At 35.8% G+C, this 20,014-nt stretch overlaps 1 protein-coding gene across 1 annotated transcript in view; it reads left to right on the forward strand.

The window, feature by feature from the left end:
* CFTR (CF transmembrane conductance regulator) overlaps positions 1-20,014 on the forward strand; it is a 165,066-nt gene that overhangs the window by 78,834 nt on the left and 66,218 nt on the right. Inside the window, exons 10-13 of the mRNA XM_035020298.1 lie at positions 11,882-11,976; positions 14,086-14,172; positions 15,870-16,596; positions 18,577-18,705. Of these exons, the coding sequence (XP_034876189.1) occupies positions 11,882-11,976; positions 14,086-14,172; positions 15,870-16,596; positions 18,577-18,705 (1,038 nt within the window). The remainder of the gene's footprint in view (positions 1-11,881; positions 11,977-14,085; positions 14,173-15,869; positions 16,597-18,576; positions 18,706-20,014) is intronic.

Here is a 20,014-nt window from a genome sequence, read left to right on the forward strand (position 1 = left end):
TCAGGCAAGGCTTCCCTGGAGGAAGTGACATCTCAGGTGAGAGATGTTGGATGTGTAGGAGTCATCTGAGTGAAGAAGAATAGGGAGAACATTCCAGAAAGAGAACAGAATGTACAAGGCCTAGAGCTCAGAGGGAGCACTGTATATTTGAGGACCTGTAGTCAGTTCTCTGTTGCTAGAGTGTATAATGAAATGGGCCTGGAGCCAGGAGAGAGGGTTGCACTTTTGCAGGAGCTCTAGGTAGGGAAGCAAGACTGGGGTCTGGAAAGACAGGGGTATATTGTGATAGCTGAACTGGGAGAGGACAGTCAGATCATGGTTTCTGTCCTTCCATATGCCAGCAATTAAAAAAAAAAAAAAGCCAAAAGAGGCAGAAAGACAAATTCATCTGTTCCACTTTTGTGTTTCATGTAAATCCAGTTGGTGAAATCCAATTCTCATCTGGCATTCCAGCTGCAGAGAAGTCAGAGAAACATGGTAATTGGTGGGAGCACAGGGAAGTACCCTAGGAGGAGAGCAAATGGGTCTCCAGCATCCTCTGTGGTGGCTTTTCTTTACTGGGGGGAGTACCATAATAAAAACAATATTTTAGGAAGTTTCATCTAATATAATATGCAAATTGGAGGGTGATAATGGAGATGTTGTGGTTAGAAGTTTATGAAATACTGTCATTCCAATTTTGAAAAAAAGGAAGTAAAATTTTTAAGGGACTTGTTGAAGATCCATAATTGATGGGACCAGCAAGAGAATCCAAGTCTTCTGACTCCTTATCTTTTTTCTGTTCTCTATTAGGGTTATTGCTTATTGGAAAAGAAACTCTATATTAGACTCTAAGGACTTACCCACTGAACATTGCTGACTTTAAGTTCGAACTTTAGGCTAATTAATTTTACTGTGATGTTAACAGCATCATTAAACCATTAAGATTGTAAATCTGCCATTTGTAAAGGGAAAGATTATGATAACAAAGCCTTGTGACCTAATGGCATTGAGAACTCCATGACATAGTTGTGAAGACTATTTGCAGGCTATTTGTTTTCGTGGAAATGATATGTCAAGCCACATGGTCCTAAATAAGCATATCTTGGGAAAACCACCTATACTACACACTTGAAATTTAAGTAAGTCAGGAAATTTCTTCCCAGATCCTCTTCCAAATTGTCTTCTCCTTTTCCCTTCCCCTTGAGGCAGAATCTCTTCTTCATGCCTCATAGCCTCAACTTTAAAATATGGAAGTCCAAGTAGGTGGGCAGCCCACAGAGGGGAGGAAGCCTGCTTGGGGCGAGTTGAGCAGCGGGCGCTCCAAAGTCAGGTCTTAAGAGAATAGGATCATGGTGGGATTATTTCAGAGGAAATGGGTGACTGAGTGTTGAAGACCGGCTTCTAAGGAACTGAATTCCAAAGCTGACTTAGGTACTAGGGAGCCGGGAGCTGAATTACCAAGTCCAGAGCAGGATCAACCATAGGAAAGCACAGTAATGTGCGGCATAGTACTGGGAAAGAAGTGCTTTATCAGGCATTGGATTTGTCCCAGAATCTTGGGTGGGTAGACCTAGAAGAGATAGTAAAGGAATTAACAGCTTCCTAAACGCCAGTTCTTAGACCAGCTGAATCAAAATCGTCTAGGAAGCTTTTAAAAACTAGATTTTAAAATGTCATTTCAGAGAATCTGAAATCTGGAGTCCAGAAGTTAAATGAATGTAATGTAGAGTCAGAATAAGAGAAACAAGATTCTTTGTTTAAGTATCTTTTCTAACTTTACTTCCTTGGGAATATTTACCCACGGACACCTTAAATCATTGCATTTCACGGTTCTTCCTTTAAAAATGCTTATGTTATTTTCAAATACAAATACAGACCTACATACATGCAGAAATAAACACTAAAGAAGGATAGAGATATTAACAGAATTATGTACATACTCAAAAGTTCATACATAAAACCCTATATATATGTGTATCTCTGAATGTTAAACAATAGTTTAATACTGGTGACAAGACTGTAACATCCATTACATAAAAGAAATAGCTTTTTGTACTTTTGTTGGCTGCAATAAAAATTATATTGGAATTTGAGTGTTCTGCTATAAATTTGGTCAGTACCAAATCTCAGTGAAAAAAGAGCTTTTATTTTTCAAGTTGATAAAAAGTTCTCACTTCTTAAACTTCTAACAAAGATTAATCTTTAACCAGTGTTTCTATGTATAGCTACTTGTAATCAACAAATTATCTTTCCTAATAAGCAGAACTCCAAGTTTTAATTTATGAATTCATTCATGTGTATTTACTGCTATAGAAGTTAACTTCTGTTGATAAATCATATAGAGCTACTCAACACTCTCAAGATAACATCCATGTTTACAAAAGCTATGTGCAAAAGTGGTTAAAATTCATTCTTTCGCTCTCTAGAACTCTCTTAGCTTTCTCGCATTCTCTCCTTCCCTTCCTCTGTTCTCCCTACCCCTTCTCTCTGTTCTCCCAACACTTCTTTTTGTCTCCCTCCTTGCTCATTTTCCTTGTGTATAAAGCACAGTGCTTACTAATTATTAAACATTAATAACATTGGCACTGTCTAGTGATTTACTGTTAAAAACATGCTTTATTACATGTTATTACCTCTAAAGTTCATGTTCTCTCAACCCACGCTTCACACCCTTCTCCCTTACCACAAGCAGCTATATTGTCAAGGTTGTTCTAAAGAGTGATAAGGTAGCCTTAAAACAAGGTTTATGATGTTTTCATATCTACAAAGTCACAGGAAGCTCAAATGTACTCAGCAAATATTGCAGAATTGCAAAGAACCATTAAGTGTAACACCCTTTTCTTAAAGTTCTCCCTCTCTTTAATGTAATGACACCCTATATCATTCCTCTGTTGTATGTTCAAGTCAGTTAGTGAGCTTTATATTAGCAATTCCTCTTTAACAACTTCTTTAACAACAGTTTGTCTGGCTCAGTTGAATAATATTAGGGTGGTGTTTAGGTGCATTTTTAAAAAGTAAAATGATAAACATTTGTGCAAAAAGTGCATATTTCACATTGGGCATATTATACATTTCTTAATAATAAGTTAGTCTTTATTGCACACTTATTATAGTATTACTTTGACCTTCTCTCATACTCTTTATCTAGGTATTTTCAAGTGTTTTACAATCTCAAACAGACCTAATATATTATATGCACAGAATCTTTTGAAGTTGGCATTTGCCTTTCTGACCAGCATATTGTAAAGGAAGTTAGCCAAAAGAGTAAGGATCTGTATGAGCAGGTAGAATAACCACAAGATGCAAATTCCTGGGCTCTTCTCTAATTCATCTGAGTAAGAGTAGGTACAACAGTTTGAACAAGCTCCCCAGGTGATTCTGAAATAATTGGTCCACGTGCTTCACTTTGAGAACCAATGATCCACATATTTGATTTTATCTATAGATAAACTGTGCTGAGGAAATTAGGAAAAAATGAAATGGTGGTGTAGCAGGGCTTCAGAAAAAGGTTTTTCAGGGTCTCCTTCAACAAGAAAGTTTAACACAATGTTTAAAAGTTTATATTTGATTTATGTTATGGCTTAGGTTTTTTATTTAAAAAGCTCAGTAGTCAGTTTTTACGTAAGAAGTTACATCATGCCCAGCATCTTAATGGCACTGAATGATTTCCTCCAACAATTTTTATGGATAGCTCCAGAGGAGCTCAAGTTGTGTGCCGGTGAGGAGAAATAGCATTTGTCTCTCTGTGCGAATCTTCTCTAAGTAACACATGCCCTTACGGTGCTTGTCAAACTCAAGAGTACCAAGCGGTACAATTGTTTTGCAGTTTATCATTTTCACATAAAAGAAAATCTGCTGTGAAGGCTAAAAACCAACTCCCTTAAGATAAATATATTATCAGAATTGAGTGCCCTTAGTAATCAGCAAAGATAAATGTTTAATACTTTATACAAAAGTGTTTTATGTTTAACCAAATAGAAATAGCCAAACACTAATAAAGAAATCTACAAATGAACAATAAACTAGGCAATCAGAGCAAGTACTCATATGAGCAACAGGATATTGGTATTACTAATTTATTTGATCTTAAAATAATGAGCTTATTTACAATTCTATTCAATCTATCTCAACTATTTTGTTTCCTTTCAATCTCAGCTGTATCCTATGAATTACACTCTTTGAGAAACTTATTAAATTATCCACATTTATACATTTCTCTTCATAAATGGCTTCTGTCCAGAAAAGGAAGCCAAATATGCTAGCTCAGAACCTCAAATTTTTTCAGATGTGGGAATCTTTTATTTTCATGCTTTTTGAAAGATAGTCTGTATCCTAGTATCCATTCTGGATAGGAAACAATTATATGACAACATCCCTGTTTTCTGACTGCTTTGTTAGGGGCTTGGACAAATTCGAAGTAGAATTTTTAACCAAATCTTTCTACCATCATTTTTTCACAAATCCCCAACCTTCAAGCAGTCACTATGACGAATGTGATATGTACTTTTCTGATCCATTTAATTGAATTTACACCTATGTATACATGTACTTATCAATAAATATTTAACAGTTTTGTTTGGGTGGCTTTAAATTTATGTAAGTGGTAGACTTTCCACACATCATTCTTCAACTTGGTTTCTTTGTTCCTATTATCTTTTTGAGGTCTAGCCATGTTACTTATATGGAAATATATTTCATTCTTATATTCCTATGTCACATTTATTTACTCATTCTGCTACTGATGAACATTTAGATTGTTCCAAGATTTTACACAATACTGCAATGAAAATCTTTGAATATTTCTTTTTGCACATCTGCAAGAATTTCTCTGGAGTAGATATCTAGCAATTGAATTGAGATGTTTTTGGGTACATAGGTACATTCCAAATTTTACTAGATACTGCCAAGTTGCACTTTAAAAGTAGTTGCACCAATTTATACTACCACCAGTCATTTATGAGTGTTCCCATTGATTCACATCATTGAAAGTTCTTGTCATTGGTACTTTAATTTTTGCCATTCTAATTTGTAAAAAGTCCTATCTCTTTTTTTCCCCCTAATTTGTAGTTCCCTGATTACTGGTGAGGTTATACATACTTTCATGTTTGTTTGCCATTCTGATTTCATATCCTTTGCCAGTTTGGGGGGTGGTCAGGTATTGTGGTGATTATGAGCTATGCCTTACAGACCACTGTTGTAGGCAGTGGAACTGAACAGTGGCCCCAGTTGCTATACATGAAATCCTTCACTCACGGAGTTTGTGTTCTTCCACAGGTATCTTCCCGTGGATCATTGAGTGTGGCACAATAGTAAAGCAGATTTGTGTTTAGAGGTTGTGGGACTTACTTATTAACTGATATTGGTTCAGAGACTCCCAGGTGGCTTTCCAAGAGTCAGTTAGATTTAGACAGTGGTCTAGGGTCCTTCCGTCCAACCTTCTGTCCTTCTCTCCTTCACTTGGGGGTCGGACTTGCATTAAGGCCTGACATATCTCCCAGCCTTCCCTGCCTCCTTCCCTGTTTCCTTATGCACCAGTATTTCCCCTAATAAAATCATTAAATGTTTAATTCTGTCTTAGCTTAAGAGAAGAGATCTTTAAAATTACTTGGAGGGGATCTAAACTAATAGGAAATTGAATATGTCTTAAGTGTTAGACAAGATTTTTTGTCTTCTAGCAATGCTTTCCTCAACAGCATTTTAATGGTGTATAAAATGCCATTTTTTTAAAAAGTATGGTACATCTAACCAGAGGTTATCACAGCTACTATCCAAAATTAAAAACCTAAAAAAATTTCCTCACCCACAGAAACTGGATGATTTACTAGCAAGTAATCAAAATTTATTTCAAAGCACAAAAGGACTTGAGTAGATATATTACCATTGTAAAGCTGGTTTACTAGTTACTACTAGTTCAAAAGACACTATCATTAGATGATTTTATAATTGAATTGTATCTCACCCTTAAGTAACATATACTGCCTCTATTATTTAAACTATACCAAACCAGAGAAGAAGATGGAAAACTCTTCAACTAGTTTTCTTTTCTTAAGAATTGAAGTGTAGTAGACATACAATATTGTATTAGTTTCTGGTATACAGCATATTGATTCAACAGTTATATGTATTATGAAGTGATCAACATGATAAATCTAGCTACCATCTGTCACCATACAAAGTTGTTATGGACTATTAACTTTATTCCCTATACTGTATATTATATCCCTGTGCCTTAGGGTTTATACCTTTTATCCCCCTTCCCCTATTTTGCCCATTCCCCATCCCTCTCTCCTCTAGCAACCACCAGTTTGTTCTCTGTGAATCTGTTTCTGTTTTGTTCGTTCATTTGGCTTTTTTTTTTTTTTGATCCCACATATAAATGAGATCATAAGGTGCTTGCCTTTCTCTGACTTATTTCACTTTTTGTATTCCTGACAACAGTGCACAAGGGTTCTCTTTTCTCCCATTTTTCTAGAGCCAGAATAGTCTTAGTACCAAAATCTGAAAAATAACATAAAAATAAAACTATAGCTAATCATACTAATGATACAGATATTCAAATAAAATGGTATCAGATAAAATATTAATAAATAGATTCCAACATGGTATAAGAAATGATAAAATATGACCAAGCAAGATTTATGATAGAAATGCAAGGGTGCTGTATTGCAATATAAAGAAATCTTTAAATACAGTATAATTTGTTATATTGATAAGGAGGAAAACCATATAGCAGGGTCAGTAGATGCTAAAAGTGTACATAAAATTCAGCAGTCATTTATAATAAAAATTTAAAGTAAAAATAGAAGTAGAAGGAAACTTCATAAATACAGTAACTTTTTTTAACCCAACATCCTGAAGTAGACAGGATTTTAAATGGTGAAAAATTAATGTCATTTGTCTTAAAATAGGGACAATATTAAATGTTTGTGAAAAGATTGTTTATACAAAGAAAACCCAAAGAGGTTCTAGCAAAGAGCAAACAAACAGAAAACAAAAGTCTGCTAGAATTATTAAGGGAGTACAATAAGATGGCTGGATAATAGATAAGCATACAAAAATAACTAGCTTTTCTTTATGCTAGCAATGGTCATCGAGAAATAAAAATGGAGGGATGCCTGGTGGCTTAGTTGGTTAAGCGGCTGCCTTCAGCTCAGGTCATGATCCCAGGGTCCTAGGATCGAGTCCCGCATCCAGCTTCTTGCTCAGCGGGGAGCCTGCTTCTCCCTCTCTGCCTGCAGCTCCCCCTGCTTGTGCTCTCTCCCTTTCTCTCTGACAAATAAATAAATAAAAATCTTTAATTAAGAAAAAAAATAAAAATGGAAAGCTATTCAATTCACAATAGTTTAAAACAATAAACAATAAAATACTGAGGGGTACTGGTGGGAATGTAAATTGGTACAGCCACTGTGGGAAACTTAAAATAATTAAAAAATTTACTACCATATGACCTATCAATTGTACTTCTGGGTATTTAACCAAAAGAAGCAAAGTCAGTATCCTGAAAATGTATCTGTACCCCCATGTCCATTCCAGCATTATTTAGAGTAGCCAACATATGGAAACAACCTAGGTGCCCATTGACAGATGAATGGAAAAAGAAGATATTTCATCTATCTATCTCCACCTACCTACACGTACATATAATGGAATATTATCCAACCATAAAAAACATGAAATCTTTGTTTGTGACAACATGAATGGACCTAGAAGATATTATGCTAAGTGAAATAAATGAGACAGAAAAAGACAAATACTGTATGATCTCACTTACACGTGGAATCTTAAAAAACTTGAACTCATAGATACAGCAAACAGATTGGTGGTTGCCAGAAACAGGGATGGGGCAGGGGGTGGGTGTGAGAGGACGAAATGGATGAAGGTGATCAAAAAGTACAGACTCCCAGTTTTAGAGTAAATAAGTCCTGGGGATGTCGTGTATAGCAAGGTGACCATTAGTTAACAGTACTGTAGTATATATTGGAAGATTACTAAGAGAGCAAATCTTGTAAGTTCTTTTCACAAAAAAAATAAATTTGTAACTGTGTGAGGTGATAGATGTTAACTAAATTTATTATTGTGTGAATCATTTTGCAGTATATACATATATCAAATCATGTTGCATACCTGAAACTAATACAATTTTATATGTCAATTATATCTCAATTTAAAAATATTAGGGATGGGGTGCCTCGGTGGCTCAGTTGGTTGAGGGTCCAACTCTTGGTTTCGGCTCAGGTCATGATCTAGGATTGTGAGATTGAGCCCTGCATCTGGCTCCATGCTGGGTGTGGAGCCTGATTAAGATTCCCCTCTTTCCCTCTCCTTCTGCCTCTCCCCACTATGCACACGTGTGTATGCTCTCCCTCTCTCACTCTAAAAAAATAAAATAAAATAAAAATAAATAAATAATAGGCATAAATCTAACAGGAAGTATATAGGAAATATATGAAGTAAACTCTTACTGAAGGATCTAAAACAAGATCTGCCTTGGTGTGGATCCTGGCTCCAAACTAGCTGTGCATTTTGGAATTATCTTTATCTTTTCTAACTTTTAATTTCTTCATATTTAAAATGAGGATAAGGCTGTTTTGAATATTTAAAAAGTTAATACATGTAAAGTGCTTAAAGTGGTATGTGACACATAGTAAGCCCTCAGTATACATTAACTAATATTACTATTACTTTTGGTGTTGCTGATATTGTTATTATATAGAAGACTTAATGAGCAAAAAGAGCCAAAAGATTTATGAATAAGAATTGTGCTTTGTCAGATATTAAATCATACTTAATGCCATTAAAAGACCAAAACCAAAAAAACAGCAGAGTATTAGTATAGGAATAGGAAATGGATCAGAGGAACCAGAGAGCCCAGAAATAGATCTTAGAAAATATGAGAACTCTCTATATAGTAGATGATATTTAAATTCAGAGGAAAATTATTTAATAAATCGTGTCTGCTATCCAACTAAAAGGAAAGAAGTTTAGATTCTTACACCATTGTACAAAAAAAAATTGTACCTTGAATATTTTTTTAATTTTATAATAATAATAAACATTTTAAGAGAAAATTTAGGATATTACATGAGCAACCTGAAAGTGGAGTAGTACTTTTTAACCAGTATAGGAAATCGGATAGATATATTGACTTCATGAAAATGAAAATTTTGCATTGTCACATGGTATAAACAGAGTGAAAACAAATAGCAGAAAAAATTGTTAATATCTGTGACACACAAAGACAAATGAGAGAAATTTGCCTGGAACAGCCTCTTATTTGTTGTCTTAAAAAAAGAAAATTAATGTCATAAAATTGCATCTGTGCTCCTTGGACATTTAAATTCAGTAGGGAAAGTGGAAATGTTCATTCATGATCTTCTATTATTTCTTATTTTCCCCTTCACTTTTCTTGTCTCTTTTATTCTGCCAATATCTTCTTGCTTTTTTCTAAAGATACCTACTTCGACACTATTCCTTTCCCATTTTCTTGCTCTGCTCTGTACACTTTTCTTCATTTTCCTTTTCTTATATGCACCCCTTTCTTTGTTGCTTCATGTTTGGTTACCCAGCCTTCCTTCATTCTCTCTTTCTCTCTTCCTTCATTCCACAAATCTTTATGAAATGTTTGTACTGGGCTAGGATTTTGTATCCTTTAAATTCATAATCTATTCCCTAAGTGTAACTATGTCATAATCATACCATCAACATAACTACTGCTATTTCTAAATTTTAAAAATATTAAAATCTTTTAACTGATTAATTAGTATGGTGTTGAATTCAAATCTGGGGAAATGAAAACTCTAATAATTCCAGCACCATCTGGCTTTTTAATAATGTGTTAGAAAATTTGCCTCCTTTATAAAAGCCTGCACTCAATACATTCACCTAAGGCAAACTATTCTTTATTTTTTTCACTCTAAAAGATTTATTTTTTTAAAAGAGAATGGGATTTGGGGAAGTCAGTGTGGTGCAGGAGAGAAATAAACATGCGAGCTTTCTTGTTCTTTGCTCTAAACCAAGTACAGAGGATGTGCTTCATCCACCAGCTCAGGAAAAACCTAAGGACTGAGGTGCTTTTTTAGTGAGGCTACAAATTTTAGACTCTGGAGGGTAGAATTCAGCTATAGTCCTTGTATTTGGATAGAATCCTAGATATGTGGTTTGGCTCATGGGTTGAAAAAAATCATTTAGTTCAGGGGCGCCTGGGTGGCTCAGTCGGTTAAGCGTCTGCCTTCGGCTCAGGTCATGGTCCCAGGGGTCCTGGGATCGAGCCCCGCATCGGGCTCCCTGCTCAGCGGGAAGCCTGCTTCTCCCTCTCCCACTCCCCCTGCTTGTTTCTCTCTCTCGTTATGTCTCTCTCTGTCAAATAAATAAAATCCTAAAAAAAAAAAAAAATCATTTAGTTCTGTAGAAGGAAATGAAACACTTGGTTTGCTACGTCTCAACCACCAAGGTCTTCCTCACCTGCAGGGCTGCTGGCTGTGAGTGACATCTCTATGTGATCGATCTCCGACGCCTGCATGGCCAACTCTACTGAGTCCTACTGCATGTCCTCCAACATGTCAGCGTTTTTTTTTATCTCAGACCTCTGGCCCCACTATGTCAGGAGGATTGACATTAACAGTGCATTGGGGGCAGTGGCTAGCATAGTTCTAGCCTCCAGGAGCTGCCAGATAATTTTTAATATAAACGAATAGTTGTTCCTTCACCTGCTTTGTGAGTTTAGAGTTTCATATAGGAAGTTCTATTTAACTTTCATAAGGTGGACAACAGAAACCAATGAATAACAGAAGGAACCATTTTGACAATTTAAATATTGATAATGGTGGTGGTAGGTCAAGGGGAGAGGGTGGATTGCTTCTGGATTGTGAAAGAAAAAGGAGAAATAGTATGGAAGGTTTTTTTTTAGTAGAGGGAGAGAGAAGAAGGTGGTAACAAAAGAGAAGAGTAGATGTTTGCAGATGAGAGGAGCGCAGGTTGAACAACCTTTCTGAACTAAAGGGAGAGTGCTACCTGTCTAACTCATTCTTCATGTCTCAGGTGAACCTCATTTCTTCCAGAAATCCTTCTGGCGTTTTCTATTATAAGATACTTCTGTTGTCTGTACAATTAATTTGCCAATTAATTGTTTACTGCTTTGTAACTTAGATTAAAAGAATTAATTAAGTCATTGGGGTGTTAGTTAACATTCTCCAGGACTAGGGCTTATCTTCCAAATTAGACTTAACAATAACCAGGAGTCAGGGACTATTTCTTATAAACGCTAATCTTCTTTTACAATGCCTGGCATGGGTGTTGCGTGGAGTTCACTAACTGGGAGTAAGGATATTATGACCCATGTGGACAGTGGTGACAGGAGAGGCAGAGTAGATGACAGAAGACTTAGGATTGAGGATGGATGGGGAAGAAGACTGTGGTAGGTGAGTGAGAGAAGTATGGAAAGGAATTGCCTTGTATCCTTGGTCACCCATTCAATATGCTTAAGTACTGTAGGGGATGTGAATAGTATTCTTTTAGTTTTTCTTGTTAAGAGGTTTATTTATGTTTGGAGATTTCCTTTTAAAGGAGTGAGTTTAAATTGGAAGGTAACGGCAGACCTGTGGATAATATACACACGTTTACATACCCATACATGTACATTTAGTTTACCTTTTGACTTTTCCAATTCTTATTTCACTGTCATGAAGGACATTCTAAAAAATAAAGAAAAAATTTATTTCTAAAATTTCAGCCATGTTCTGCCCAATTAAAGTGGATTTGAAATAATTGAGATGTGGTGTTTTAAATTTCGGCTATGGTTAGAGCCACAGTCTGCTATATGATTACATTTGAAGGAAAATGTACCTTTCAAGTTCAGAAACATACTAACAATTGCTCTCTAACTTCCTGTTTTTGATAATAGGACATTTCCAAGTTTGCAGAGAAGGATAATACTGTCCTTGGAGAAGGTGGAATCACACTGAGTGGAGGGCAGCGAGCAAGAATTTCCTTAGCAAGGTGAATATCTGATTATTGGTTCAGCGAGCATTTGTTGTAAATATCAAGCATGTAAAAATTATAGACACTTCTCTATTTTTTATATTCTGTTTCTGAAATTGAAAAATGCCTGGGGTTTTATTATTAGCAGGTTAAGAATCACCTTTAGGAACTATAGATAATGATTTAGTATTCATATTTGATGAAGGTGATGGCTTTTTCAAATTGCATGCTCTTTGGCATCTGTATATTTGTTTGCCTTATGGTATGATTTAGTACAAGTAAAAAACTCTGGGATTCTGCACAGCACAAGGAAAAAAGTGTGTTTTCGTTAAGTCTATCACAGGGCCCCCCATTTCCCCCCACCCCACAATGCACTTGCCTGCTTTAACCTTCTGTTTCTCCTTATTGGTTTACATAAACATATATTTTCAAATTTTCAACATAATTAGTAATGTTCATAACAAAAATAGTAAGGCAAATGATGTCACATGGCTTCAAGTCTGTAATCTTTAGGGAACAATAAATAGAACAAGCACATCTAACATTGTGGGGGACAGTGAAGTTCCTTGGTAGAGACATTCTTAGTCTAAGCATTTTGAGCTGTCCAAGAGAAGCACGTAAAGTTAATTTGTGTCAAGAAGAAAACTTTGTGGTTAAACTGTAACTTTCAGTTTAAAAAATTATTGGTAATATGAGAAGTCAATTGTTCCTCCAGTTTTATTTGAATAGGATTCTTACTGTGTTGCCAAGGTCATTAACAAGAAATCACATTGACTTATTGACATGTTGGCTCCTTATTGATTCTTACTCTGATTGGAATTTGTCATATGTTGCCCAATTTTGGATGGTGAATGTACTATTTCCATTTCTTGAGAAACTGTGGTCATAGATGTGAAGGAGAGAGAGAGAGAAGTAAGAACTGAGTAGTAGGGAGCAAAGACCTTGAGGGTACATTTTGATGGGGTCTTTTATCTAGCTCTTGCATGTTATCTTCAAAAATAATTTACACTGCAAAAGTTCTTTTAGATTTCACTTTGCCTTTTTGCCATTTCTGACTTTTTAAAAAAATTACTTCTCTCAGTTACAAGCTGATTGAATACAATTTTTATAGAAAGGACCAAGAATTCTACGTAAACACTGAATCCTATGTGTGGGATAGGGGTCGTGTCACTAACAGCCACACCTGAAAAATTAAACGTTGTGAAGATTTAATCTCATCTCCATTAACATGGGACTATATCTTCATCTGTTCTCAGATCAATTTGATGAAGACTTTACTTCCTCATAAAATTTTTTTTTTTTTACTTAAAAAGTAAAACTGATACGGGTGTCCATTTTTGTTGTGAATTATTTATCCTTCCCTTGTTTGGCATTCTTGTAAATATGGTACAAAGACTGAAACTCTGGGGAACAAAATGCAATAGTAATATTACAGCAACAACAATTTGCTGGTAGTGGTCAACACCGAAAAACATGAAGATGTTTTTCTTAGGTAGTCCTGCTATTTAGTTGTGGTCTCTGACATTTTACAGTGTTGAAACAGTCTGTTTTCTTCTTCTTTTTTTTTTTTTTTAAAGATTTTATTTATTTATTTGACAGAGAGAGAGATAGCGAGAGCAGGAACACAAGCAGGGGGAGTGGGAGAGGGAGAAGCAGGCTTCCCGCTGAGCAGGGAGCCTGATGCGGGCTCGATCCCAGGACCCTGGGATCATGACCTGAGCCGAAGGCAGACGCTTAACGACTGAGCCACCCAGGCGCCCCAGTCTGTTTTCTTCTTTGCTTTCCCACCAACATGCAAGATCTCTGAGGGCAGGGATTGTGCCATTTTTACCATTGTATTCCCAGCACATAGCATGGTGCTTGGCTCTGAACAGATACGATTATTAAAAATTTTCTTTTTTTTTTTTTTAAGACAATATTTTAAATTGTATGGTATGGTGTGATTCAGTTTAACTTCTGCTAGTTTATGCCACTTACATTTAGCAAAGCCACTTCAGTCATTCTTGGATAATGTGAAAACCATAAAAATCATTTATGACTTACCTTTTTGCTTCTCATTTAGAATTGTCTCCACTAAATGACAGGAAATATTTAAAAAATCGAATTTAATATCCATTTTCTTTTTAGAGCAGTATATAAAGATGCTGATTTATACCTACTAGACTCTCCTTTTGGATACCTGGATGTTTTAACAGAAAAAGAAATATTTGAAAGGTATGTTCTTTGAATAATTTATAATGCTCATGCTAAAAGGGGAGAAGGAACACCATCAGAGACTGCATTTTACCCTTGAGAATTATGGCCACCATTGTGACTCACTGTGGCAGAAAGAGACATAGCACTCACTCAAATCTGATCTTCCCTTCACAGTCAAAATTCAGGATCACTTCCGTTAAAACCTTTTCTGATTACCTCATGGTAAACCAGTTTCTTCCATTTTATTGTGACAACAATCACTCTCTATATGGTTTTTGCAGTATTATTACCTTGTGGCATATATTATTTGAACTGGTTATTGTACTTAACGTTTTTACTCTTCTGTGTTAGATACGATATTTCTTAAGAAACTAAACAAGCTGAATGTTTTAATGCAGGTGACTGCTCAGACTATTCATCTACCTTGATACCGCCTACAGAACTTCTTCCTTAGTCACACAAAACTGGGGATATACATTTCATGGGAGCCCCCACTAGGGCTCAATGTATGTAAAATTCCTAAGAGGAGCAGTTTGTTATATGATTTGATTTCAGTTTCAAAATGATTTCATGAACCATAAAGTAGTTTATTAGGAGAATTACTATAATGCTCTTCTAAAATAAAGATGTTTTAAGCAATAAGGATGTAGAGGTGTGTGTGTGTATAAAATGGTTGCATTACCCCTAGAAGCACCTTTCCTAGAATTTAAATTTAATACCTAAGAGTTCTACAGTCCTAAGAGTGTGATAAGTAACTTCTTACTAATATAAACTTTGTTAGCCAAATTAGTATGTTAAAGTATAATCTAGAATGATGCCTCTTTCTTTCCCTCCCTTCCTTCCGTCCTTCCTTCCTTCAGATTTTATTTATTTAATTGAGAGAGAGAGCTAGCATGAGCGTGGCAGGGAGGGGCAGGAAGAGAGGGAGAAGCAGACTCCCCACTGAGCAGGGAACCCAAAGCAGGGCTAGATCCCAGGACCCCGAGATCATGACTCGATCCGAAGGCAGATGCTTAACTGACCGAGCCAACCAGGTGCCCCTAGAATGATGCCTCTTTCTATACAGTATGTGTCTTAATGTCTAAAAGAAATTGGTCTCCTTAGATGGTTCTAGTCAGGATTTACTTTTAAACTAAAAGGAAATTTTATTAGAGGAGGGTCAAATTTATTATTCAGTTCTCAGGTTTATTGATTTTTTTTTTAACAAATCAGATTAGTCTTAATATAAGCTCTTGAGAACTAAATTCCTAGCCAACTTAAAAATGTAAAAGGAAATTAATAGGAAATGTAAAGAATGAGAAAGCTCTGGCATTTTTAAAGGACGCAGAAATATAGATCCCCAGGGATCTTTAAAGGTTATCTAACAATTCTTTCATTTTCTAGATGAACAAACCAAGACCCACAGGGTAACCAATTTGCTCAAATCCAACATTTATTTAATATCAGATATTTAATTTCACTCTAGATCTGTTAACACTCAACTTTATGATATAGCATACTCTAATAATTCAGTAATATATTTCATGCTATAATAATTCAAGAGGTACCAAATTAATTGCTGTTATTTACTTGTAGAATTATTTTAAGTATAATAATGACTTTTTATGATAGATGTTTTATATAAGAACACATTAATGTTAAAATGCAACACAAAGACTTGTAATAAAGTGTTTATATAATTGATATCTTATTTATATCTTTTTATATTCTTAAAGCTGTGTCTGTAAATTGATGGCTAACAAAACTAGGATTTTGGTCACTTCTAAAATGGAACATTTAAAGAAAGCTGACAAAATATTAATTTTACATGAAGGTAGCTGCTATTTTTATGGGACATTTTCTGAATTACAAAGTCTACGGCCTGACTTCAGCTCAAAGCTCATGGGATATGATTCTTTTGACCAGTTTAGTGCAGAAAGAAGAAATTCAATCATAACTGAGACTTTACGACGTTTCTCTTTAGAAGGAGATGCAGCTGTCTCCTGGAATGAAACAAAAAAGCAATCTTTTAAACAGACCGGAGAGTTTGGTGAAAAAAGGAAGAACTCTATTCTTAATCCAATCAATTCTATCAGAAAATTTTCGATTGTACAAAAGACTCCATTACAAATGAATGGCATCGAAGAAAATTCCGATGAGCCCTTAGAGAGAAAGCTGTCCTTAGTTCCAGATGGTGAGCAAGGAGAGGCCATCCTGCCTCGAAGCAACATGATCAACACTGGCCCCACGTTTCAAAGACAACGAAGGCAGTCTGTTCTGAATCTGATGACGTGCTCCCCAGGAAACCAAGGTCAAAGCTTTCACCAAAGGACAGCCGCATCCACCCGGAAAATGTCGCTGGCCCCTCAGCCAAACTTAACCGAAATGGATATATATTCAAGACGGTTATCTCAAGATAGTGGCTTGGAAATAAGTGAAGAAATTAACGAAGAAGATTTAAAGGTATGTATAAATGATCAGTGGTTTTGTGTTTGGCACAGAGTGCAACTGAGTGAAATGCAGTATATAATGTGATACAAAACTTACTCAAATTATGAGCTGAAGATGAGGATTATTTTAAGATTCAGAAAGTCCGGAGTCCATAAATTATGTAAGCAACTTCAAAATGTACAAGAATAAACTATTTCCTTTGGCAATGGATATCTCTCTTCCCGTAAAATGTATTGAAAGGGCTAGTGTTGGGTCCTTGAGTGGGTCAGTGATAATCATTATTATAAACTAGATAAATTGTAAATTATTATAAATCTGCTTTGTTACCACCTTAAAACCTCTGTGGGGAGAAGTGGAGTATAAATAAATATATAAACAAATAACAGCTTCAGTTATTTAGAAGCCAAGAAGTATTTGGTATGCAGGTAGCCTAAGTAAGGTATATAAGCATCTAGTCTCTCGACAGGACTAACTAACTAACTAACTAACTAACTAACTAACTAACTAACTAACTAACTAACCCATATTCTGGTTTATACATCAGTCTTAACCTGAATTTGTGTGGGCTTCTTTTTATCTTTTAAATTGGCTTTATAAGGTGGCTCTCTGGACAGGTTTCTCTTAAAGAAGGTATATGAAACTCAATGTATACTAGTGTCAGCCTTCAAATAGAAAGTCTTCTATATTAAGTTTTAAAGAATGAAATGCTTTATTCTTCAAATAGGAGGCAACATAAAAGAGGAGGGTTTTCGTTTATTGTGTTTTGTTTTTTGCTAGAAAAATTCCTCAAGTGCCTTGCCTGAATTGGGCAGCATTGTAATGAATTGACTGTTTAATAGCGTAGATCATTTAAGAGCAGTATGACCTTTGGCAAGGCACAAGTCATTTGACATCTTTGGACCCAAATTTCCTCTTCTGTAAAATGAGAGAACAGAACAGGTGATCTCTAAAATGCATACTTTCAGCATTTCTATGATTTTACAAAGGTTTCCTAAGGGATGGTTTATGCGTATGGTTTTAATATCAATCTGAATGAATCTCTCAAACCAGAACCTATAAATTTCGTTGTAAAGAATGATCTCTTTAACTGATAATAGTTAGTATTTCGGATCACTTCTGTGCCAGGCAGCGTATATTTCACCCCCACCACTACCCCAGGAGGTACGTAGCCTTATCCTCATTTACAGATAAAAAAACTAGAGTTTGGAGAAGTCCAGCTGCCTAAACTCAGGCAGCTCCTAGGATGTCAGTGGTGGTGTTCAGATTCAAATCCAGGTTTATTTGCTTCCAAAAATCTTTACGTCGAATCAGTGTGCTATATTTCAATTTCATAGAACCTCTTCTTTGAGTTTCTGGGGCTTCTTTTATGAATTTTGTTGACTTCTTAAGAAACAAAAGTATCTTTTCCCTTGGGAATATCTGGGTTTGCTCTTTTTCAAATTTTGGAAACGCATCCACCAAAGGACAAATAAAGACCACCGGGGAAATATACTAAAGATTAGAGTTATATAACTTATGTCATATTTGGAAAGGGAGATAATCCCAGCTCCTGAGGAACATACAAACATCAGCTGGCCTTCCTGTCTCTTGGCAGACCTCTGTAGCCAGCGAAATTCCAAACTGTATTTGTCCACGGACCCCTGAAGAAATGGGTTAAATCACGGAGAGTTCTAGGCAACTTCAACTTGGTGGTACTATTTATTTGATAACAGGTGTGATGTTGTTACATTAAAATGGCAAAAAATGTCCAAAATCAATACAATTGTATCATCAGGGATTTACTTCTAGAATTTTGAAAAATTACAGCATTTCTCATTTTTCAAAAAGCTGTGTTGCTCCAGCGGACGTTATTCAGAATGGTTCGGATTTGTTGAAACTCATTTAGCTTCAAATACCAGTGTTCCTTTTCCCACACATTCATTCAAAATAACGCCACAAGGGTGGTGTGAAACTGTGTTGTGTCCCTGTAGTAACCATGATTCTTTCTGTTAGGAGTTCTTTTTTGACGATGTGGAGAGCATACCACCAGTGACTACATGGAACACATACCTTCGATATGTTACTATCCACAAGAGCTTAATTTTTGTGCTAATTTGGTGCTTAGGTATTTTTCTGGCTGAGGTAAGAATTTTCTGTTGTAAAGTATTACTGTGATTTAAAGTTACATTAAGAATAGTTTGGAAGGGTATATACATATATATGCATATATAATGTGTATATATCTACGCATAGATAGATATATGTGTATATTTACAATTTTACATTATATAATGATATGTATAGTTTTATATAGTTCTATTGCTGTTTTCCTGTTTCATATACAGCATATAAAATATACTTAAATCATCTATTTCAAGAGCTTTTAGTAGAGAGGCTCAAAACCTCTAAGTAGAATGCCTTTATACGGATTGAAATAAAACAGTGAAAATTATTCTGTACTCAATTTTACGTTCATTTGACTATAGATAGTGCATTATTGAATATGCAAATAACGAATCACCACCTTTAAATGAAATTGAAATAAATATGTATTAGTGGCGTGGTGACCGTTTTAAGCCATCATTTCAGAGAGACGCATCACCCGCTTGCTTATAGAATTTGTCTGTCTTTGGTGCCACCATCTCGGTCTCTTTGTCACATCACATCACATCACCAGGATCAAACAACAAGGGAGGGAAGTGCAAACAGCATAGTAGGGCTGCAAGTGCAGTACACAACAATGTAAGAGGTTCTTGAAGCTGGATGGTGGATGAGGCTTCTCTGTAGATGAGGAGCAGCCACCAAAGTGCTAAAAGGAGCCTGGCAGAGAATGTCTGTGGGTGAAGTGGCTCAGAGGCTGAATGGAGAGCATTTGCCCTCCAGTTGTCCAATGGGGCCAACGGAAACGCGCACCAGCCAAGGACGTGCCATGAGGGAAGTTGGGATCAGTTTTGCTAAATCTTTTTGTTTATTGAGATTTTTTTATTTTCTGTGAAGCCTTCCCATTTTTTAAGTGTAGATAGTTGATTAAATAAAAACAAAAAATGAACGCTAGGTAGGTTCAACAAAACACATGTGTGGATTGGATTCAGCCTGTGAATGACTAGTTATCCTAGATATTTATTCCAGGGGACACCGCTGGATGCTCCCTAATATACAAGCTAAATCTGACATGAAGACCCATACTGCCTTCAGGGAAGAAATGACCCAGGTGAAGAACTGCCTCGCCTGAGACAGTGTAAATGTATATGTAACCAAAACCCAATCTTATAGCTACAGGTGTTTTCCTATTGTTGGGATGTTTCTAACCTCAGTGGAGAGGTCTACATAGAATATCATCACTTCTCCCTGACCAACTAAGATAGTGTTAAACATCTAAAGGCATATATATATATATATATGTATATATATATATATTTGCTATATATATATAAGCATATATATATATATA

This window comes from Mirounga leonina, unplaced genomic scaffold, assembly GCF_011800145.1.
Source record: "Mirounga leonina isolate KUSES-001 unplaced genomic scaffold, KU_Mleo_1.0 Mir_174, whole genome shotgun sequence".
Classification (NCBI taxonomy): Eukaryota; Metazoa; Chordata; class Mammalia; order Carnivora; family Phocidae; genus Mirounga; species Mirounga leonina.